This window comes from Paramormyrops kingsleyae, chromosome 24, assembly GCF_048594095.1.
Source record: "Paramormyrops kingsleyae isolate MSU_618 chromosome 24, PKINGS_0.4, whole genome shotgun sequence".
In the NCBI taxonomy this organism is placed as follows: domain Eukaryota; kingdom Metazoa; phylum Chordata; class Actinopteri; order Osteoglossiformes; family Mormyridae; genus Paramormyrops; species Paramormyrops kingsleyae.
In genome coordinates, this window is record NC_132820.1 from 355,590 (window position 1) to 379,424 (window position 23,835).

The following is a 23,835-nucleotide window of genomic DNA, read 5'->3' on the forward strand; positions in this document are numbered from 1 at the left end:
ATTTCCCCCACACCAGTGTCAGGTCATATTTCAGCCAGAGCTAGGAAGCCGCGCGGTAGACACAGTACGAATGGGAAAACCCTGTGGGGAAATGGCCCAGGGCGCCACACGGTGCGAATGAGGTGTTATTACCCAACATATTGTGCTTAAACATTTTCCCACCCTGCAAAGTGTCAGCTGACATCCACGTAGCTGGCGTACCAGTCTGACCAGCACTATGCCGCAGGACCACGCTGACATCGAGTGGAAGTTCGCCAGGACCAAGCTGTGGATGAGCTACTTCGACGAGGGGGGCACGCTGCCCCCACCCTTCAACATTATCCCCAGCCCCAAGTCCATGTGGTACCTGTGCGTCTGGCTGCATGGTCGGCTGTGTGGCAAGGGACCGGCGCCAACGGATGAGCAGAGGAAACACGAGAACTTGAAGGAGTTTACGGTAGGGTCCCCCCCCCCCCCAGCCATTACGGCATGTTTAAGGTGAGTGGGGCACCAGATCAGGGAGCCAGTCAGTACCTACCTGGGACTCCAAGAAGTGATGTATGTCATTGTTGTAGCTCAGAATAAGTGTGATGACAAGGTGATTCAGGGCAAACAGGATGAGCTGGGGACAGGTGTAACCTAACCACATGACATCGAAACACTAGCAAAATCATTAAGAAAGATGCAAGATAACAGCACAATGCATTTTATATCTTTATTCTGTTAACGGCCATCCCAAGGAGGAGCATCCAAAAGCTATAACAACTCTACACATTTAATAATCACTGCAGTAGACTGGCACTCCATGGAAGGCTTCTCCTGGCCGGGCCCCCCTACTCGAGGATGAGAAATTGAAAGATAGATGGGTACAGTTACATTTTATTTTGCAGAGACTTTTATCCCAAATGACATACATTTCTGACACGAAAGAGTCAGCCAGTACCTGCAGCAATTGCGGTTAACGACCCTGCTCAAATACCAATAATAAAATCATCCTGCCGACCCTAGAATTTGAACCAGCAACCTTCTGATCACAGACACAACTTCATAATACACTGCAACCCAAGCCTTGATGATTAATAATTACTATCAAATAATAATTTAATCTCTTTTTAAGGGTGAGAATCACTGTAATAAAGAAAAAATAATAATTCTTTGAAAAAGGTGCAAATGTCTTGAACAGGGGCGGATTAACGCACAGGCTAGATATGGCTTAAGCCTAGGGGCCCCACGTGTGTCAGCCTGCAAGGGGGCCCCCATTGGCGCAGAGGGGGGTGGGGTTGGGGGGCCCACAGACTACTGTAGCCTAGGGGCCTCTGTGCACCTTAATCCGCCCCTGGTCTTGAAGTCTGCAATTTGGAGGTGATCAAAGATGCGCTGCTACGTGGCTGAAATACACAGACCAAGCTGTGAAGCTTACGGAGACTTTACAGTTACTGCTCTCTGACATCTTATTACCATGCAGTTAAGAGCATGAGCTCACTGCATATATGCCACTCATATTTACCCACTAGAGTTCAGCCATCAATGCATTACCCCACCAGCCAAAAGCTTCACTTATCAAAATTAAGGCTCTGATCTGATTTAAATTGATCTTTTTACCTCAAGGAATAAAAAGTTATCAGCTAAACCAAATCTCAGAGCTATTTTATCGATTCCTTAGTGTGTTCATTCCATTTGTAATCTTCAGTTTAAATATACATTAAACAAACTTGATGAGTTCAGGTTTCTGACCTTAGAAAGGTATTACTTGCGAATCAAACGCAGGCAGTTCCGCTGCCTAACTCTGTCTTCAAGTCTAATTTGTTGGTAAATTGGGATAAAAATAATATTGTACAGTTCTACGTTGGGTGACTGCATACGGTGCTGTACTGCACCTCGAGCTAATGAATCACTGAAGCCAGGCAATGTTTTCATGAGCATCACAAAGTGGTGCATACGCTCATTATTATGAACCTTTGTATTTAACCTGAATTTTTAAATATACATTATAATTTTTTATATAATGGCAGTCCGTTTGTAAGAATTAACGGTCTGTAGACACTCCTGGCTTCAGGACTGCCTGTAAAATACTCGTACAGACAGCTGGAATGGTACAAATTTAGGACACAGCCTTGTACCCAAAGGTTGCTTGCTGGTACAAGACCCAGCTGGGTTTCTTCCAAGTTTAAGCAGAACACTTCCTAAGTAGCTGTGCAAAACATCCATTTATCGAATCAGACCGTGATGGGACATATTCTGTTATGACAAAAACACCAGCTAGAGTAACAGAGAGCAGTGTGACTCGCATCTTATACAAACCATGCGATCATGTTACAATTATAGCACTCTATGCCAGTATAGCCAGTAAATCGGTTCGAGTCCGTGTGCTTATCCAGCACTTTGTCACCCACTGAACCAGTCACACTGCTTGGTCTGCATCACCATTTCCAGCACATTCACCCACACAGTTTCAGGTACCCACACAAAGGCCAACATGCTCTCTTACACTCTCTCACACACTCTCTCTCTCTCTCTCTCTCTCACACACACACACCCACCAGAAAAATCAAATCAAACCAAAACCCTACCAATTTTATGTAAGACCTATAATGTGGAAATGACAGCAGTCACCATGACGATGAAAAAGTTCAGCAGAGCTTTGAGCAGTGGTATTTTTCATTAAAATTCCCAGGAGCTCACTGGGGAAAGTTCTGAGTATAACAGATAGAGATGGGGGGGACATCTCTTGAAAGTCAAGATCGCCTGTGGGGAGACATTCTAACCACACACACTGACTGCCCCAATGCATGGATCATACTAATTGTACACGTCAACTGCTCTAATGCATGGATCACGCTAACCGCACATGCCGACCGCTCTAATGCATGGATCACGCTAACCGCTCATGCCGACCGCTCTAATGCATGGATCACGCTAACCGCACATGGCGACCGCTCTAATGCATGGATCACGCTAACCGCACACGCAGACCGCTCTAATGCATGGATCCTGTTAATCGCACACGCAGACCAATAAAATGCATGGATCATGCTAACCGCACACACAGACTGCTCTAATGCATGTTTCTTGCTAACCACACACAAAGACTGCTCTAATGCATGTTTCTTGCTAACCACACACAAAGACTGCTCTAATGCATGTTTCTTGCTAACCACACACACAGACTGCTCTAATGCATGTTTCATGCTAACCACACACACAGACTGCTCTAATGCATGTTTCATGCTAACCACACACAGACTGCTCTAATGCATGTTTCATGCTAACCACACACACAGACTGGTTAGCAAGAAACATGCATTAGAGCAGTCTGTGTGTGTGGTTAGCAAGAAACATGCATTAGAGCACACACACAGACTGCTCTAATGCATGTTTCTTGCTAACCACACACACAGACTGCTCTAATGCATGTTTCTTGCTAACCACACACACACAGACTGCTCTAATGCATGTTTCTTGCTAACCACACACACAGACTGCTCTAATGCATGGATCATGCTAACCACACACACAGACTGCTCTAATGCATGTTTCTTGCTAACCACACACACAGACTGCTCTAATGCATGTTTCTTGCTAACCACACACAGACTGCTCTAATGCATGTTTCTTGCTAACCACACACAGACTGCTCTAATGCATGTTTCTTGCTAACCACACACACAGACTGCTCTAATGCATGTTTCTTGCTAACCACACACACAGACTGCTCTAATGCATGTTTCTTGCCAACCACACACACAGACTGCTCTAATGCATGTTTCTTGCCAACCACACACACAGACTGCTCTAATGCATGTTTCTTGCTAACCACACACACAGACAGCTCTAATGCATGTTTCTTGCTAAGCACACACACAGACTGCTCTAATGCATGTTTCTTGCCAACCACACACACAGACTGCTCTAATGCATGTCCCTCTCTTGTGTTGAACCACAGGAGCGCCATGCTGACAACCTGATCCAGAACCAGCACTATCAGGTATGGGGTGACCCGGGACTCTGCGTGGGATGGCGGGAATCAGGCTGACTGTGAATCATCAGATTTTAAAGGAATATTACAGACACGACGAAGACCAGCGTTGTGAGTGCAATGGGATCAGAGATTAGGATTTTGAATGAAAACAGCCTATCCTTAAAAATATCAAAAGTCCAAAATATCCCAATAATCAATTAGCAGTCGATGAGCAAGTCAGCATATTTCAAAGTCCAAGTTTGAACCATAAAAAGAAAAAAATTGCAGCTCTTTAAATTCATATTTTAAATGTTATTGAATCAATCATTCCAAATGAAAAGTACCTATGATGTAGATATAGCTGACACTGAATGACACTGCCGTACACCCACCGCCCCCCCGACTCTCAGTAACATTACTTCCGTTTTAAACATGCAAATTCATGCAGATGTATGCCAGTCCTCATTTTCACCTCCGGCTATACATGTGTTTCGAGTATGAGCGGAACGAAATAGTTTTCCTCAGTGAACTCAAAACGCAAATGTGTCTGTGCTCAAATAGTCCTCCCCAGCTGCCGAATATCCTCGCTGTAATCTTTGGGAACAAACATCCAGAAACCCATTCCAGGAGCAGAGGTACACCTTGTGCTCAGGGGGTCTCTGAGGGATAGGACCCAGCTTGTGGTCTCTCCCCTTCAGGAGGTTATCAGGAACCTGGTCAAGAGGTACGTCGCCGCCATGATCCGGAGTGCCAAGACCAACGAAGGACTCACAGAGGAGAACTTCAAGGTACACCTCAACTCATGCTCCTGAACCTTCCTAACTCAAGACTCATTTTCTGTCCTGTCAACACATCCATGTACAAGTACACAGTGCATTGATATAGTTTCTCTTGGGTTCACCTGTGGTGCTACAAATACAAATATGGTAAATGGTAAATATAATAAATTAGACACAACAGGTCTCCTTGTTGACACTTTTTGGTGAGTGATGTCACTGTGGGCTGAAAAGTTGATGTCACCAGGGCTGTTGGCTTGTTTAAAATTTTAGGTCTTCCTCATGGCACCCTGTCAAACTTAATTTCAGTGTAAAGAAACAAAAGAAGCGAGAGCCAACCAAAGGTGGACACCCCCACTTTTCTGGAGCTGTAAAATGCTGGCTGTTAAATGGAAATCACTTTGCAAGTGTGGGCTCAGTCTCTAGATGTTAACATGAGCGTTGTGGTCACCCAACAGGAGCTGAAGCAGGACATCTCCAGCTTCCGCTATGAGGTGCTGGACCTGCTGGGGAACAGGAAGCTGCCACGGCGCACCTACTCCTCCAGCAGTGACGTCACCCTCAAGGATGAGGCTGCTGAGAGTGGCGACGACGGGATAGACCCAGGGGCAGCACTGAGCCTGGGCAGAGACAGTGGGCAGGATGGTGGCAAGGGGAAGGGCGTGACCTTCAACCTATCGTCGTCTGGCAGGAAGAGCCGCGAGGCGGCGTTCAGCGTATCCGCCCTTTTCAAGTCCATGTCGGCCTTTGGGGTGCCGGCGGAGGACAAACCAAAGAGCAATGGGCTGAAGAAGTCCTCCTCGTCCTCGCCTCCCCCTCCCGACCCTGCCTCCTCCTCCGCATCTGTCCGGAATGGGGGCAGGTTCCAGCGTCTGGCCGGCACCAAGAGGGACTCTCTGAAGCGCATAGGGCTGCTGTTCTCCCGCATGAACGGCCACGTGCCAGAGCCGCACTGCGAAGCCGCCTACAGCATCTCCGATGGCCTGCTGCAGCCGCCCGCCACCTGGCCCGACCTCAGCTTCGCCCCCGAGCGCCACGTGACGCGCAGCGAGGTGAACCTGAGCCACCTTGGCACTGGGGGGGCGCAGCAGGACCCGGCAACAGCGCTCCCACCCGACCGCACCCCCCCATCCTCCCTGCACTGTTCTTCCGGCTTTGCTGCCTCCAGCTCGCGCCTCCTGGACTCTAGTGAGGACGTGTTTGAGGGATGGGCAGGGGCCTGTGACGGGCTGGACTCCTCCCACTGGGAGGCCGAGCAAGAGGAGTCGGTGACAACAAAGCTATAAAGCAGGGCTGCCGGCGCGCTGAGGGACACTGACGCGACCGGCGGGGCTTTGCCAGTCTGCATGCCGGTCTGCACGCCTGACACAAGCTTGTGATGGACCGCGTCTGCGGCCAAGCCAGCAGGGCAGGCAGGACCGGGAACGCTTACCACGTGATACCCAGGGCTCCTTTATTACACACTATTATTAGCTTAGAGGGAAAATGGAAAAATGACAAAAAAAAAACAAATGAAGAGCTTAGTTTATTGCAATAGTAGTACATATTAACATAGCTGACACCCACGTCAAAGGCTTTCATCCTCCACCTGCGGAATTTTCTGTAACCTGAAAATACCCTTTTTCTATCAAGAAATAACCAATTTAGCTCAGAAATAGCATTACCTTGATGTTCATGTTGACGTGAAGGATGACAGGATTGACCCTTGGTGTCGAACCTCATTCCCTTGGTGGGGCTGGTATTCGTGGCGTCTGGATGAGCTGTTGATGAGCCGGGAATCGTGGGAGCCACCCCTGGGGGCCCTGTGTCGCTGCCATGCACCCCCTGCCCCCCGCCAGGGCTGACAGGTGCCGGCGGGGGGGGGGGGGGGGGGGGAGCCCCAGAGGAATGGAAGTCGGCACTGTGAGCGGACGGGCTGAGCAGTCAGGAGACGCCCTTTCCTATCTGGCTGCTTTTTATACCTGGATCGTCCATCTGTGACGGCGGCATAGAAACACCAACCCGTCTGCTTTTGCCAAAGCATCACTGTCAAATAGCGCCCCCTGTTGGAAATCCTGCAGTAAAAGGGAAACATCTTCACCTTTAGGGGGTGCTGTAGAGCCCACTGTGAAATGGTATGCTGGGAGATCTCACAGGGGCGATCCTGGCAGCTAGCAGGCAGCGGCTGTGCCAGGGAGGGGGGTGGGGGGGGGTGGTTTACACCTCTGCCTGAATGGGGGGTGTCAGTGTCCCTCTCATTAATTTTGACCATTCAGCCTCATCACTGTGTCAGTCCTCTTCAGATGAATGAGTCTGAAATAGAATCCAAACTGGTTTTATGAATGACTTCACATGCATGGTGTTCCCGGCACATTCTCTTACATACCCATCTCATTTTTCTATGTTTTGTTTTCAGCTACTCTTCTAAGGGAAGGTTTCAATCGATACTCAATTTACTTCACAGACGAGAGAATTTACAAGGTTTATGAGGGAATTTTGTTTCTCTTAGAAAAACTTATTTTTTTAATGTGTGATCTCAGAAATGCAGATTTGTTACGATTTATTATTTTTTTTAAAGGCACGTACAATAAAACACGCCAGATTGAGTTTTGCCCATGGAGAATGTGAGACGTGGTTATTTTTAGGGTTTTTCTGCGATGCCACAGAATCTTCCACAGAAACATTTCTTAAATGTCTACCAAACCAGCCAACTTTCTTTTGATAATTCAACAGCACTGTTGACTAAAAAGTATATTGAATAAAAATATGGACATAATCATGTGCTCAGGTTTTTTTCCCTGACCCCCCCCAGAGCCCCACTGGGTACCTTTCTCCAGCTGCTCCGCTTAACGATTCAATTAACGCAAACATTCTCTGCCCTTTCCGTCACTCCTGTATGATCAAGTACAATGATGATCAGACCTTTGTGATGTACAGAGCTTCCCAAGGCGATGGTCGCAAGAGGATTTACAGATTACGTTCATTTAAAAGTGTGAGAAAAATTCCATTGTAGCCAGAACTGGTTAATTGCAATACATCTAGTGAAGTGGTCATCCTACGTCCGCTGAGAGTTTCCATGAAGGTACGTAGCTAAAGACCGACACTGAAATGTCAGCCGTAGCTGAGCCCAGCGCTCAGACGTAGCCCATTATCGGAGTCCTACACAGCTCCCGGCCTGATTCCCAGATCATTGTGCTGTGTTCCCCAACGGTTCTCCACCCTCCTTGCGGTCCATCCACTCAGACCTCCACTCAGACTCTACCCTCATATGTACAGACAGAACAAGATAAAATGGTTGTTTTACAAATAGGTTCAGAGGAATGAGCATGAGACCCAGAATGGCCGCCCACCTGCTCCTTACCCGGCGTCTCCATGTTTCCAGCCTCACAGGAAGGTTCAGCTCTCTCTCTCTCTCCCCGTTTACAGCTCCGCTCGAACCCAAGGTGCCTGTCGATACATGCGAGATGCAGAGGGATCCTTTCTGTGCATCTGAAACCGCACGCAGAGCTGGTTTGGTGGCGTGGGGGACCAGCAGACTGCATGACCGAGCTGTATGGCCACCACTAAACCCACTGTGAATTGCAGGCGTTCAGCACCTCACCTCAACCCCATTCGCCGGTTCGCTTCTGAATATCTCCACAAACACCTCCACTTCTGTTCTAAATCCCCCTTTTCCACTTCATTGGCACCCCCTTGAACAGCCCCGCTTCCTCACACCAAACACAGTACTCCCTCACTTCTCCAGCTGCAAGGACCCCAGCCCCCCACCCTGAAAAAACAGATAAAACCCTAGTTCCCTTAGGGAGACCCAAAAAAAAATATCCAATTTGGCAAAATGGGGAAAAACTGAAAGTACTAAACCCTGAGCGTTTAGCCGAAGGAGCATTTCCATCACGCTGACGCCCAGCCGCTAACGGTGAAAGTGCAGAAAGTCACTTCAGCCTTTGCTCTGAGAGACCTGTAGAATCACCACAGGAGGGGAAAGTCATTATTAAAAAAAAGGTAAGCGGAACATCTAAATAGCTGAACAACCTCTGTGAAGGAGGCTCTCTCCAGCTAAACAGCGAGGTCGAGTGACATGTAGAGGCACTTCCAATGAGGCACCGGGGCCACGTGCTTGGGAAAACAAGTTTATTAATGCAAACCTAAAAATAACGTACAAAAACACTCAGGAACATAAATATCTCCCCTGAAAGGTGTGCAGGAAACGGGGCGTGAACAGCCAAACGTGGGATTACAGACAGACCCAGAAACAAAAGTGAAGTTTAACCACGTGGGGCAGCAACCAGGCAGCCTGTCACTGATGTTGTGAGGGGTGTGCTGTACTCTAACAGGCAAGCCGTCACATGCTGGGTGGGATGAAGGGGCCCGGGTGGGCAGGTGTGGCGATGTAGCTGATGGGATGGGAGGGGGAGGTGCAAAAGGAGGCGTGCAGGGGGGGCTGGGCGGGGCCAGGGGTCCAGGGCGTGAGATAGTGGAAGCTGGTGGGGAGGACAGGAACGTAGGACTCGTAGGAATGCGGGGAGGGCTGGCCGCAGTGCTCCTGTACTAGAGGGTAGAACACAGTGCCTGGGGCGGCCGGGGGAGGGTCCAGGGGCAAGGGGGCACCTGGGGGTGGCAGGAAAAACAAAAACAAGCCACACAGGTCACATCCAGGGACATCAAGGATAACCAGAAGATCCACCCACCCCAGCAAAAGCAGCCATTCTGACCATAGGCGGAGAGCTCCCCCTGGGGATCGGGTGCTGCATGGCCCGCTTCGGGGTACGCCTGAGGCACGCTGCTGTAGGGCTGGAAGGTTGGTGGGTCAGCGCCGGGTGGCTGGTACACCTGCTGCATCTGCACCATAGAGTGCCAGTAACTCTGCTGGTACCACTGGGGGGGGAGGGGGGGCACACATTAGGGTCTCTCTGAGTTCAGGCTGCTTAGAGACCTTGGAGTAGACACCTCTAGCCTTAGACTGAGAGGTAAGGAGCATCCACACCACAAAGCACCTCAGGAGTGAGAACCTGAGTGCAGCCCTTAGCTGGAGCGGATCTGTGTGAAGTTTTTTCCGGTGGCTGGAGTGCCAATCCTGCCACCAACCCCCCAAATTTCCCACCAATTCCCTGCCACCAAGTCCCAAATTTGCTTGCAGGACTGGATATAGATTAACACCATACACAGGATGAAGCAATTGCAGGTTAAGGGCCTTGCTCAAGGGCCCAACAGAGTGGTACCACGCTGTGCATTCACGGGATGAACCAGCAACCTTTTGATCACCGGCACAGATCCCTACCTCCGGAGCCACTGCTCTGCCCCTTAGAGAGAGGGGAGATAATACAACCAGAATGCAGTGCGACCACCTGCATTTCCATCATGCATCAGACCCAGGTTCCAGCACTTTTATCTTTCAGGGACCCTCAGATATGGAGGGGAGCTACCAACAGGCAGAATCTTATCTTGCTGCCCAACATCCACAGCTGCCGCCATCCTCTACTTACTGCAGTTTTAACGGCCGCTGTTTTCAGATGACCTGCTTTTTGAAAGCACACTGATTAAATGTGACCTCTGCGCTCACAACATTTGGAATTTGAAAGTCAGCATTAAGTTCTGTCATTTCATTCGGGCCCCTCCCCAAAGCACCACCTTGGCCTTCAATCGGGCCCCTCCCCGAAGCACCACTTTGGGTTAAGCTTCAAACACCCTCAGGCCCACGCTGTTTTTATGGAATTGCCCCCCCCACCCCCCAGGACGACCGAGGCCGTCTCTCCCAGGTCCTGCCGCAGAGAATCCTTCACAGATGGAGGACATTTGCTTCCTGGCGATCTAACAGCCATGAGGCATCAGCGACAGTTTGTCCGATGACGCGGGACGCAGTACAGGCCATCTGCAGCGCACACCACTTTGCCCGGTATGCGGCTAGCAAACGCTTCACAAAATGATTACTGAACGAGACCAGGACGTACAAGGTGCTGTGATGCTCCATAACCATGATGTACTGTGTTTGTGCCCTAAAAATATGGCCATTAGTTTCTGGTCTCTGATGTAATTGCTACAGGGAACAAAACCATAAATTGTGCATCAAGCCCTTTGAAAGCTGTCAGACATTCCGTGTGGCTCGAGGCCCCATTCTGTACCATTACCAGCTGTAATCCCACGGCCGAGTCACTTACTTGAACTCCCAAGTTAAAGTAATACTGGAGGACCTTGCAGTCTGGGGGAGGGAGAGACAGAATTAGGTTACCTAGAACTCGTGGCCATAAGTGGAAATCAGCGGGAGAACATTTTAAAACAAATTTGAGGAAGCACTTCTTTACACAGCGTGTAGTCAGAGTATGGAATAGTCTTCCTGCTATTGTAGTGGAAGCTAAAACCATGGGTTCCTTTAAATCAGAGCTAGATAAGATTTTAACAACTCTGAGCTATTAGCTAAGTTCTCCCCAAACGAGCTTGATGGGCCGAATGGCCTCCTCTCGTTTGTAAATTTCTTATGTTCTTATGTAAACATCATTACATCCTTGAGTGAAAAGGCAAATTGCGGGTGTCTCATGGAAGCCTGAGATGAAGCGGCAGTGTGGCACCCTGACCTTGGGGTAGGTCACTGCCACTGGGGTCGCAGGAATACGGTGGCGGGGGGGGAACGCCGACGGCTTCCCCCATCTCATTCACAAACCACGGTGGCGTGGGGGGATATGGCACAGAGAAGACTACCAAACGGCAGAGAGAACAAACAAGCTGTAATGAGGGGCAGTGTTCAGTAAAGCGTGTTAGGGTGTATGTGGGATTACCTGGCCTGCCCATGGACTGAGGTGGCAGCATGGTGGTCTGGGTTAGACCCGAAGAGGGCGGCAGTGAGCCCGGTGGGGTCTGAGAGCTGCCCAAGGATGAGGAGGAGTTGGAGGTGAAGATGGCTGCGGGGGCAGTGTTGGCTGTGGGGGAGGAGGAGATGACAGCCGACTTCACAACCACCTAGAGAAGAGGCGACATTAAGGGCGTACAGACCAACGAGGCAGCATTAAGGGCGTACAGACCAACGAGGCAGCATTAAGGGCGTACAGACCAACGAGGCAGCATTAAGGGCGTACAGACCAACGAGGCAGCATTAAGGGCGTACAGACCAACGAGGCAGCATTAAGGGCGTACAGACCAACGAGGCAGCATTAAGGGCGTACAGACCAACGAGGCAGCATTAAGGGCGTACAGACCAACGAGGCAGCATTAAGGGCGTACAGACCAACGAGGCAGCATTAAGGGCGTACAGACCAACGAGGCAGCATTAAGGGCGTACAGACCCCACCGAGATGTCGCACAATCCCAGAATGAGGGCAGCAATACCTGTTGGGAGTAACTGTAGGTGGCGACGCCCTCTTGTGGAGATCCAGCACGAGATCCTCCTTCCTGAATAGTCTGCAGAATTAAGGTGGATTTTAAATAGTAATAAAAAAAAACTTTGCTGTTATAACATGGAGAGCTTAAATCTAGCAGATACACTACACGGGCAAAAGTATTGGGACACGCCTCTTAATCATTGAAGACCCATTGCCACACATGTATAAAATCAAGCATCAAGCCATGCAGTCAGGTTTACAAACATCTGCGAAAGAATGAGTCATTCTGATAAGTTCAGTGAATTCAAAGTAGGTACTGTCAAAGGATGCCACCTTTGCAACAGGTCAGTTCGTGAAATTTCTTCCCTGCTAGATATTCCACGGTTAACTGTAGGTGGTATTATTGCAAAGTGGAAGTGTTCAGGAACAACAGAAACTCAGCCACGAAGTGACAGACCATGTAAACTAACAGAGGGGCGTCGCAGAGTGGAAATATGGAAACATGTTCTGTGTAGTGATGAATCACGCTTCTCTGACTGGCAGTCTGATGGGCGAGTCTGGGTTTGGTGTTTGCCAGAACGTTACCTGCCTGACTGCATAGTGCCAGTCACTCCAAAATCTTATGTAAAGCCTTCTCAAAAGAGTGGCAGCTGTTATAGCTGCAAAGGGGGGGACCAACTCCGTATTGATGCCTATGGATTTGAAATGGGACGTCATAAAAGCTCCGGTAGGTGTAATGGCCAGGTGTCCCAATACTTATATCCATATGGTGCATCATTAAATGGGAGTGTTTCAAGGGAAGGACAGACTGCGGGTTCGCAGAGCGTTGAGGGCGTACCAGGTTGGCGGTCGACTCGGCGGCAGCGAACACGGAGGGATTCTGGTAACCAGGGTCTGTGGAGGAGCAGGTGATACAGTTTTAAAGAGCACAGCTCCAGAACCTCAGCATTCTAGAAGATATTTAACACTAGAGCTGCCATTTCCTAGCCAATGAATGTCAAACTCCTTTAACCACAGAGCAAGATATAAGATGACGCATGCAGCCCTTGTTTGCATGAATGTGCTATTTGTGGTAATTACAGCAGTGAATCTAACACCCCCAACCAAAAACCTGTAATGTTCCTAATACAGTGGCGGCTTGGTCGAGAAATTGTAAAAATTAAGAGTTTTCAAACAGACTATTTTATATATTGGATAAACAGATGTAGTTTTTTGGGGATTTCATGATCATTGAAGTTTGCATTGTTGTTCTTACAAATGTAAAATGAAATATAAAACAGTGGGATTAAGATTAATTTCACAAATTTAATCTATCAAGAACAATACTTACATCAATGAGCACAAAAACATGACAAACATGCTGCATTATAGGCTTTTTTGGGGGTAACAGCCCCCTGCTGTGAGGATTGACTGTCGCATTGCTTTCTTGATGAGTGAGCAGTATGCTAATGCTAATGCCGCGGCCCACTAACAAACCATAGGCGCGATACACAGAAGTACGTGCTGCTTGCGGTAAAGGATGTGGAAAAAACGCCAGTGGCTCTAGTGTTAAGGGCCCCCCACCACCTCAAATGCTCCATGTCAATGAGCACGAACAGACCTGTGGCGGTGTACATGTAATCCTCTGGATATTCGCCTGTGGTAGACATGGAAGCAAAACATGGTCAGCTTATACAGACTCTACCATTCAGCATCCTGGGAAATTTCCCAGCATTCTTTGAGATGTTCGTTCTTGGTGCATAAGCATGGCGTACTCTTCTATACCCTGGTCCTCTGAAGACCAACTGGCCACCTCGCTTGCCCCATGTCTCGTCCCCCCCCCTCCCCTCCTAACCCGCTTGCCCCTGGTCCCCCCCCACCCTCCTACCCGGCTTGCCCTGGTCGCCCCCCACCCCACCCCACCCCACCCAGCCCTGGTCCCCCCCCACCCTAACCCTCCTACCCGGCTTGCCCTGGTCCCGTCCCACCTACCCTGCTCGCCGCCATTGCTCCTCTCATCAGGGTCCTCCTCAGACGAGGTCATGGTCTGCTTGCCGGCTGCTGGGAGGGGGCTGTGTCCCCTCTGCACCCAGAAGGTGGTAGAAGCAGGCACAATGGAGCTAGGGACAGCCTGTCCCTGCAGACAGCGGGACACGCATGCCAAGTCACAGGACTCCAAAGCCAATCAAATCCTTCCAGCCTGTCATAACCCGGAGTCTTTTCAGGGGTTTGCCCGACATTCCAATACTAAGAGAGATTTTACTTGTCAGAACAGAGATGAGGCTTCACAGAACTACTAACATCTTTTCATTCAATAGGACGGAATTCTTTCAAAGGCCACAAAGTCTTGATCAAAGCTAAAGAATGACAACAAACACTTCAAAGTTTGCCAGACAGCGGTCAGGGACAGGATGGGGACGCGCTGGGACATTAATGATCTGTCAAGAAGGACCCACAATAACGGTGGGCTGTGGGCGCGGCTCCAAGGCATTCAAATGACCTTAACCTTCAGAGCATCAGCGAGGCTGCAGTGTGGCCAGAATTCCTGTACGGATTACCAGCCAGCACAGATGCAGTAGATTTCCAGTCACGCCATTCAGCTTGGTAACGGGGCGAGTCAACTCACAGGCAGGGGAGGGAAGGCTGCCTCGTCTCCTTCCTCGATCTCGTAGAAGGTGATGGTGCCCTCCACATCCGCGGGCTCTTCCCCGGTCTCAGGGACAAAGCTGAACTGGCACTCCTTACTGGCTGCCTGGCGTCGACTTCTGCCACAGGAGCTAAAATCGAGCAGAGCGGGAGACTGCTGCACACGACAGACCGCGAGCCACGTTCACGGTATCCATGGACGAGCCAGACTGAGCCACGTTCACGGTATCCATGGACGAGCCAGACTGAGCCACGTTCACGGTATCCATGGACGAGCCAGACTGAGCCACGTTCACGGTATCCATGGACGAGCCAGACTGAGCCACGTTCACGGTATCCATGCACGACCAGACTGAGCCACGTTCACGGTATCCATGGACGAACCAGACTGCCCATAGCAGGTCACCGTCAGCAAAAGCTGAACATCCCGAGATGCAGAATGGGCCACTGTTCTGGTTCAGTTAAGACTTTGTTTGGGCTGTGACTTCACCCCTGCTGATGAGGGGTGTAATTCCAGCCGGAAGACCAATGCCAGGTGCGCCCGCTTACCGTGACCGGTAGGAGTACCTGTCGCAGGTCTGATAGCAGCGTTTGCCGGGGTTTGCGTAGTACGCCACCTCAGGGGCCACCAGATGGTGCCGGTTCAGAAAGCGGGCGGAGCTTCAGGCAGAGGCGGGATGAGAAAGTTTCGTTAGAGAAGGTAATGACATTCAACTCCGCCATAAACCCTAATGCCAGGGCAGTCTGCCTGGACTTAAAGCTCGGAATGCTTCCCCCCGCACAGCGAGGAAAGATCAAAGCAAAGCAGCTCCTCAACTTCCCCCGATCCTGGGAACCGACATTCCGAAAACAAGTCACCTTCCAGATTTTCTGCACACGTGAACAGTCAAACCCCAGGCTCACCAACGAGACAAAATAATTCTGGGTACAACAGGAAAAAAATACAAAAAAAAACTGTTCCTGTAGCAACATGAGAACAAATTATGCCGATATGGTGGGAAAAGCCACACACAGTCTGTAACAGCAGAAGACACACTGTTACTGCAAAAATCTCCCTACATGATTAAAGCAAGACTAATTGACCATAAGACTGCTTTCAGTAAATTCACCATAACCAGCACAGCGTGTCACAGCACAGCCTGGGCACCAGACAGCCACACACTGACCTTGCAGGCCTGTAACCCACAAAGCATACCAAGGCACAGCCTGGGCACCACACAGCCACTCACTGACCTTGGAGGCCCATATCCGCGGGGGGCCCGAGGGCCTGGGTGGGCTCTGTACTGCTCGTAGGGCAGGCCAGGTGGTGGGGGGTGAGTGTGCATGGGGGGGGGACGGCCGGAGGGAACCCCAGTGGGGCCGGGCTGCAGGCGAGGCGGGAGGCCAGGCTGGGAGCGGCTGTAGGACACAGCTAGCAGCATCTCCTTCCCTTTGGGCTTCTTGAAGAAGCGGCGCTTCCCTCTCATATCTGAGTCTGGGGGGGGCGACAACAAGTTCACCTGCAGGACATGGACATCAAAGACCTCCAGTGGGTCTGCACACCGAATGACTGAGGTCCATAAGAACTCAGAACACTGACAGCGGCAGAGAACATTGCTGTGGTTTGCAGAATGTTTGGAGAACTACTAAACACCGACGGTAAGGTGAAATAATATAATAAACATTTGGACAGAGACTAGACACAAACTGTAGGGTACAAAAGTTGAATATACACCACAGCATGAAACACCAGTGCACCCATCTGCAAAGTCATAAAACAGCAGTACCAAACTGTATGGACATATTCAGGAGTGCAGATTGGGAAATAAAACACAGGAAGGGCACTGCAGGAAAGCCCTAGAAAAACACTACTTAGAATCTACCTTCATTCCGTGGCAGATGAGCCGCTCTGCTAATATGCAAATGTTCTGCTCAGTGTATTCACAGTGCAAAATGAATATGTCTGCGCACAAATCCAAAGAGTTTCGTAGCTGTGGATGATACCAGCAGATACACACCAACAAAAAGGCACCAGTACACAGACTGGTGCTCTTCACTGACATCTCAGCTCATTTACTCTCATAACAAAAGCTGTTGTGAGCACAAACACGCTCCATTAAAACACTATTGCAAGATAAAGCAGTGTTGCACAGCCGAGAGATGAACCAAGCGGAGCTTTGGGGGCGGGGGGCATCGTACCGAGCTCCCCCGGGTACTGCTCGGACCTGGCGAAGGCCCCCTTGCGGCCGGCACACACGTTCCAGGCCGGGACGGGGTTCACGGGCTTCAGATTGGTCAGGGACACCAGGTGCCTGGAGGGAGGGAGAAGTGAAAGCCAGCAGCACACCAGCCCCCACATGCTCAGCTGGTAACCTAATCCCGGGCAGGGTTAGGGGGACAGGAGGCGGCGCCACTCACTTCTCCCCAAGCTCCTCGATGAAGACTGTGACGGCACTGGCATGTGTGCCCACCTCCTGGATGAAGGCGTTGTAATACTTCCCCTTGGGGTCCAAGCGCACCTGCAGAAGCCCAGGAACTTCAGGAGGACACGTTCTGACAGCCCAAAGCAGCCGCCACTCACCTATCAGGGGCTCACAGACATTTCACAGCTGCCTTATGCAAGTCCTCAGTAAATCCTCTCAGTTTGTGCAAACTAAAACGCATTAATGCATTTACATTTTTTGTGGAAGCACATCCCTTTGTTAACACTAATGACATTTCTAGCTAATTATTCAGGGTATTTATTCTGGCTTTATAGTCTACTCATGGCATAGACGGCACTGCATCTTATTTAAGCATCATTAACTAATGATTATGTGTTTAAAGCTGTAAGCACAGCGGCTTCAGTAGCTCCTACCATCTTAGCACCCAAGCAGCATCTAAAACACCAGTGTATTCATCATCAGCCCACTGCCGAACACTGTCTGACACCAGGCAAAATATCAAAGGCTCCAGGTTCGAACTGTACTGTAGCGCCCCCTGGCTGCAGCCAGGCAGACACTGCAGGGGACACCCGCTTACCTGGCACTTGTCGCCCAGGAAGTACTGTCTGCCCGCGAACACCATGTAGTCAGTCTTCTGCATTTCTGCCCGGCAGAGCCATGGAAGACAAAGAGACGCATGAAAGCTCGGCGATAAGCACCGTGGTCCTCAAGCAAACAAAGCGAAATGAAACAAGCAAGCAAGCAAAGCAGGGACAGACATCTGCAGACTTCTGAACCTTCATTTCTTATGCAAACCCATCTGATATCAGCACTGCCTTAGATCATTTTAGCCCCCACTAGGCCTGTACAATGGGCAATGTTAATATCGACAGCATAGGCTACGCACATCGCAATGGGCAATGTTAATATCGACAGCATAGGCTACGCACATCGCAATGGGCAATGTTAATATCGACAGCATAGGCTACGCACATCGCAATGGGCAATGTTAATATCGACAGCATAGGCTACGCACATCGCAATGGGCAATGTTAATATTAACATCATAGGCTACTTAAGACGCAAGTTTATGCTTTAAACTTAATAAATGTTACGTTGACTTCATAATCCAATCAATTATTAAGATCTCTAAAAAATGTATTCAAGATATTTTAAGGCATTAAAGGTCCAAAACTCAGATTATTTGATTTTAGACTTAAGGTTCCGCGGAAACACTGTACTACTCCACAGCCTAAGGACACTATTGTTTAGCTTATAAAGGAACAGAAACCGCAGCATTGGCTTCCCTGATTCACCCTGAAATCACAGATAGACATTACGGATGGTGGCAAAATAGTCACGGTTCAAATTTAGAAGGAAGTGCCAACCGTGGGCCACAATTAGCGATAAACACGATAAAACAAGACAGAGCTCTGGAAGACTGACACACAGCCCAATTAGTCAGTCAGTGACAATGCAGCCCCACACTTAGCCAAGGCTGTATTAAAATTAACACAAGTCAAAGGCAGCAATGACCGGCTGCAAGAGGCAGACAAAGCAGCAGTCAATTAATTGGATAGCCTGCTACTGGACAGCAGGCCAGCAGGGCGCGCCGTACCGGAAAACCAGCGAGGAGCGCGCGCCGTACCGGCAAACCAGCGAGGCGGGCGCGCCGTACCGGCAAACCAGCGAGGCCGGCGCGCCGTACCGGCAAACCAGCGAGGAGCACGCTATGTACCGGCAAACCAGCGAGGAGCACGCTATGTACCGGCAGGGCACTATGTACCTTTCCGACAGTCGTGCCAGACATCAAACTCCACGTTGCGGTACATCTCTGGGTCCAGCGCCTTGAGTGCTTTGTAAGGCAGAGAGAGCTTCACAGCGCCCTCTACAGCCTGGGGGAAAAAAGCCCGATTACCACAGTACAGCTGTCAATGGGAGATGATCTTTTGTTCAGGAGACTGACCTTTGACTCCTCAGCCGACAGTCTCACTTTGTCCTCTGAATGACAGAGACCATTCAGCTCCCAGTCCTCCCTGTCGAGGATTCAGAGCGACAGAATTACAGAAAAGCACGTTGTTTTGTGAGGATCAGAGACGTGTGTGACCAGATCAGCGTTTCTCAACCCGGTGCTTACGTTTTTGCTCTCTCAAAAGCACAGGTTGTCTGGGAATCCCTGAGAACCTCTTTGACAGACACTGTACAGACTTCTTGTTCAGTTCAGAAGTACCCGTTTGAAAGCAGCAGGAAGTGACCAGAAATGGGTTTTTGCTCCTTTACCTCCAAACTGAGACCTGCTACTCAAACGACATCGGTCTACTACTAACTTTCCTTTCACAAACAACACAAAAGTTTACAAGTGCATCTAAAATTTACATACTTCAGGAAGACTGCAGCGTTTTTTTAACACCAAAATGTCCAGTATGTCTCAGAGTTCACCTTTGCGTCAATGCAACCTTGCATCCCTGCAATTAGTTAACTGATTAACCAATTGCTTTATTAAAAGGATCAGCATGGGAGGTAATATCTTAAGGTGTCGAAGGTGTGACATTAAGCCAGGTCCCCATTTCACAAAACAGACCAGGGGCACTTTCAACCTGAAAACGCCGTGCAGAGTTTTGCTATGGTGTCCGAGCTGAATGACGACCCCCCAAAAACGGTGAGAAAAATTGGGCAATAGATCGAGGTACATTTTCTTTCGATTGGTGTGTGTGTGTCATAGGTGTTACCCAATCAGCAGCGACACCGAATTTAAAAGGCAGTGCCCACAGTGGATCCCAGCCATAGTTGCAATGTTTGTGTAACAGGGTGTTCAACACACCACTGTTTCCATTTAAATAAACGTAGCCCAGGTGTGGTTACTTCCCATCTGATATTAATCAGCTGCGTAGCAGGAGCATAAACCCACCAGCCCAGTCACTCGTCCTTATAAAAGGCTGTAAGGTATTTAGAATGATCCTGCAAAAAGATGCGAGATGGGCACCTATGTCCATTAAGTGACATTCACATGGAAAGGCTTTTGGTTAAGGACGGAGTGTGTAATCACAGTAAACATGAAGCTGCATTCATCACGACTCTCCAAAGATGCAGGGATCAGTGTTTAACTGTACTACAGCTGTCATGATTACACGATTAAACTCCATTACTGGATTTTTTTTTAAAAACCATCGATTAACATTTTCCTTGTCGATTACACACCAACATGGCGGAAGGAAGACAGAACCTGGCTGATGAGGGTCAATAAAGAGAATCGGCATGTTGGGTGGGAGCAGAACTTAAATATCAGCAGAGCCTGACTGGAGCTTAATGGAAGACATTTGGGTTTGACAGCCACAGCCAGTAAGGCGAGCATAGCCAAGACAACGCGCCAATTAGCCTCTCGGAATAGTATTTACCACTGACTCAAATTATTTTTCATTTTACATAATCTGGTACATAACCATATATTTCTCTTTTGTGTGACCATATTATTTTTTGAGTAGGGCTGAACGATCCTGGATCACAATGTGATATTTAAAGTCTGCAATATGGAAGTGTTGAAAAGTTCTGTTTGGCTACAGTTAATTATCTACCAGCAGCTTTCGTTGAATACACTGGAGGTGCTGCAAGCTAAACCTGCATTTCCATACGGCCGGAGTCTTTTGGTTATCGGTTCCTGTTCACTTTTCTCTCCTTCACTCATCCTTTCTCACAGCCCTGCCACACTGTCAATGAGTGAATCCAACAACATACCACATAATGTTGAAAAGGAACCATTATTAAAGATGGAAAACTTACTAAGTGCCTGAAGTACTCATTGATGGACTCAACCCAAGCTATCGCGGTAGTTGCCAAGTGACACCTGCATGTGCATAACATGTGATGTCACTTAACACTGCACATTGTGCAGTGAGAGCAGCACGGTTATGCAGTGATTAGCTTAGTGTGTCTGCATGTTCACTGCATGTGGGCGTGGCTTTGACAGAGCCTCCGGCTTCCTCCCACTGCAACATGCAACTTAAAGTGAATTGGTTTGTCTCAACTGACTGTAAATGTGACAGTACAGGCACCCTGCAAAGCCTGGTTGGTTACTGGCTTGGGCCAATTGCAATGTATATTACAGGCCTATATAAATGACTGTTTGATTAATTTGACAACCAGTTTATTTTAGTAACGCAACAGTGAGAGACCTAAAATGAACCAGTGTAATGCCAAGGGCATCCTAATGCCAGAAACACAGGTTACTCCCTGCTGAGAATCTCAGCACAGCGGTAAAAGCAGGCGGGCACAGCTGGGCGCGCACACACAGACCTCTGACAGCGGTCGTCCGGCGTGTCGTAACCTGCGTCCTCACTGCACAGAGACAGGCTGTTACGGTAACGGCGTCCCGCACTGCGAAAGGCATCCAGGGCTGCCTGGACCTCACAGTCGTCGACACCCAGGACCCTGCAGTACAGCAGCTGGTAGAGCAGCGCTGTGAGGACACACACACACACACACACACACACACACACACACACCATGTCAATTACCACTTGGCACTTTACTATTATCATCATCATGATTGAGGACCAACTTAAGTTCCCTTTAAGTTCCCTGTTCTTAACAAAGGGAAGGGGGGAATCTTGAGTTATGTGCCTGGTTTTCATTCGCAAGCTGTCGCTATCTAAGCAGCAGAGGTGGGCAGTGCAGACCAGCCCCGGAGCCCACAGCACTTACCCTGGCAGAAGGCCGCGTCCACCGGGTACCACCTGGGGTAGACAGTGTCATAGTGCCCGTTACTGGAACAGCACAGCAAAATCTGAAAGGGACAGTGAGCGACTCCAGACCATGAGGTAGAACCAGTTACTCAAAATAGCAAGACAAATGTCCCCATCAGCTTGCAAATTAGACACACAATTATCTTCCGTCTGCAAACACACACACAGCAACAGAAACTTCAGTACAGCTGATCTGTACAAGAGCGCCATCTGTTGGACATAAACCTGAACCAGACGCTTCTGTCAAAGCACAGTTGAGGAATGGCTTTCCACAGCAAACCCCGATGGGGGGGGCGGGGGTGACACGGAGCCCTACCTTCTCAGGGTACTCCTCATCCGCGATCTCCGTGGGAGGCTTTCCAGGGTACCTGTAAATAACAAAGACCCGCCTGCAAAGATAAATCAGAACTTGTGATAAGTCAGGCCAATTTTTTTTTATATAAAAAAAATCACAGACGTATCACAGTGGACACAGTCTGCTATGACATAAGCGGCAGAGGCCCACTATACACTGCTGCTTGTGTGATTCTGCCGCGTACCCACCACAGGAGTGTCTAATGGCTTATCCCCTTTCTATTGGCCACCTTTCTGTATACATATTTTACACTGATTTAAATAAATTCACAAAATAGTGGTTAATGTTCTTTAAAGGGATTCCAATCAGTCTTCAGAGTGTATAGTTTTGTTAAACATCAGGAGAAAGCAGCCCCCCACAAAAAAACTGCTATTATCCATGAGGAGGCCTTACCTGTATAATAAAGACAGAGCTTTTATCTCCACTTGTCCGGCTGTCTCCTACCATGAAACAACAGCTGCGTCACACATCTAATCAACGGAGACGAAGTGCGGTAGAGTGCGGGACTGACTCACCGTGGGGTCCTCCAAGCGCTCCAGGTACTTCTCAAAGGACCCCTCAACAAACTGGGAAAGAAACGGAGAGAGAGGCGGGAGGGAGTGAGAGAGAAAGAAAAAAAGGAAGAAATGGTGGTGGGGGAGGGAGAGAGACGCAGGAAGACGGCCAGTCAGCGAGCCGCATTTCGTGACCCGCGGCGATATGAGAACCGCAAACGGCCACTTACTGGCTCAAAGTTGCATCTGTTAGCCCGCATAAAACTGACGCAGTCCTTTCGGATCTTCTGGTGGTAATTCTGCGAGTAGTAAAGCTAAACAAACCAAGTCAATGAATATATGAACCAGATATTTGTGGTAATGAAAACTTTACTTACATTTAAAGCCGAAAACTCGAAATGGTAACAGCCGTTTAAGTTTATAGTCACAGAGGAATTAAGTAAAGTAATTTATTGATAAACACAAGACACCGACTAACTGAAAATATTTACAAACCGATTTACAAATGCAATATTTAAGATAAAACTATGGTCTGTGAGAGCACTGAAGCAAATACCGGCGGAAACAGTGAGGAAATTATGTCTGTGAAACACCATGGGAAATGAAATGTCCGTTACAATTTAGGAGCTGTTAACTTTTTACCTGCTCGGAAACAGCTCGAAATAGACAGGACGCATCCCGAGCCATCATTTTCCGATATAGGCCGATGCTGGCCAGGTAATCGTCCATATTCAAAAAAAACTTCTTCAAGGATTTCTGCATTTTTTAAAGTAAATCAGAAATAAAAGGCAACATTAAACACGCCAAGCTTCATAACTCTCCGTGAAAACGGAAAAAAGGAAGAGCGTGAAGGTGGAAAGTCTCCTTCCCAGTCGGAGGGAGCATGCACGTGCTACAAATGCGCACTGATTAGCGAGCGCCGCCCGCGTGCGCAGCCTGCCTGTGCGCGTCTCTCCGGCGGAGCCACTGCCGCCTGCACTCACCCAAAAAACGTTACCGTGAAAAGCATCCCCGGCAACTACTGTGTTGACCGTCAAAGCATTTTTTTTTTTGCTTGTTAACGGTTTCTGATGAACAGCGTGTCGTTTAACTGTCATCTATTAAAATGATACAAGGCATGTAACGATACACTCAACTCACGATTTGATAGGATTCACGATTCGATTTTTAACAGAATGAGCTGCAGACAAATTTATTATAAAATATTCCTTTATTTAT

At 48.9% G+C, this 23,835-nt stretch overlaps 2 protein-coding genes across 8 annotated transcripts in view; one reads left to right on the plus strand and one right to left on the minus strand.

Moving 5' to 3' along the window:
* The window catches only part of trpc5a (transient receptor potential cation channel, subfamily C, member 5a), a 50,066-nt gene extending 42,598 nt beyond the window's left edge, over nt 1-7,468 (plus strand). For 2 of the 4 annotated variants that reach the window (XM_072706423.1, XM_072706424.1), the window contains exons 8-11: nt 227-436; nt 3,923-3,964; nt 4,636-4,725; nt 5,172-7,468. In XM_072706423.1, the coding sequence (XP_072562524.1) occupies nt 227-436; nt 3,923-3,964; nt 4,636-4,725; nt 5,172-5,999 (1,170 nt within the window). In that variant the 3' untranslated portion in view covers nt 6,000-7,468. Of the gene's footprint in view, nt 1-226; nt 437-3,922; nt 4,726-5,171 lie in introns of those variants that run through there. The other 2 variants (XR_011985168.1, XM_072706425.1) reach the window with 2 other exon arrangements.
* Nucleotides 7,403-23,649, minus strand: alg13 (ALG13 UDP-N-acetylglucosaminyltransferase subunit). 4 transcript variants are annotated; one of them, XM_072706429.1, is made up of 25 exons: nt 23,260-23,642; nt 22,848-22,931; nt 22,639-22,689; nt 22,517-22,563; nt 22,085-22,157; nt 21,728-21,809; nt 21,320-21,482; nt 18,996-19,065; nt 18,816-18,924; nt 17,628-17,692; nt 17,025-17,125; nt 16,806-16,918; nt 15,861-16,101; nt 15,177-15,287; nt 14,608-14,758; nt 13,974-14,118; nt 13,603-13,638; nt 12,841-12,896; nt 12,010-12,081; nt 11,463-11,643; nt 11,262-11,381; nt 10,848-10,888; nt 9,381-9,567; nt 8,054-8,139; nt 7,564-7,584 (listed from the first exon to the last, which is right to left on the minus strand). In XM_072706429.1, exons 1-25 carry the CDS (start codon nt 23,377-23,379, stop codon nt 7,579-7,581), a joined length of 2,511 nt encoding a protein of 836 aa, XP_072562530.1. In that variant the 5' UTR covers nt 23,380-23,642; the 3' UTR covers nt 7,564-7,578. The 4 variants fall into 4 exon arrangements, with proteins under 4 accessions (XP_072562529.1, XP_072562527.1, XP_072562530.1 ...); XM_072706428.1 differs by having other exon boundaries at nt 7,403-8,139; nt 22,085-22,136; nt 23,260-23,649; XM_072706426.1 differs by having other exon boundaries at nt 7,403-8,139; nt 23,260-23,646.
* Between the last annotated feature and the right edge of the window lie 186 nt (nt 23,650-23,835).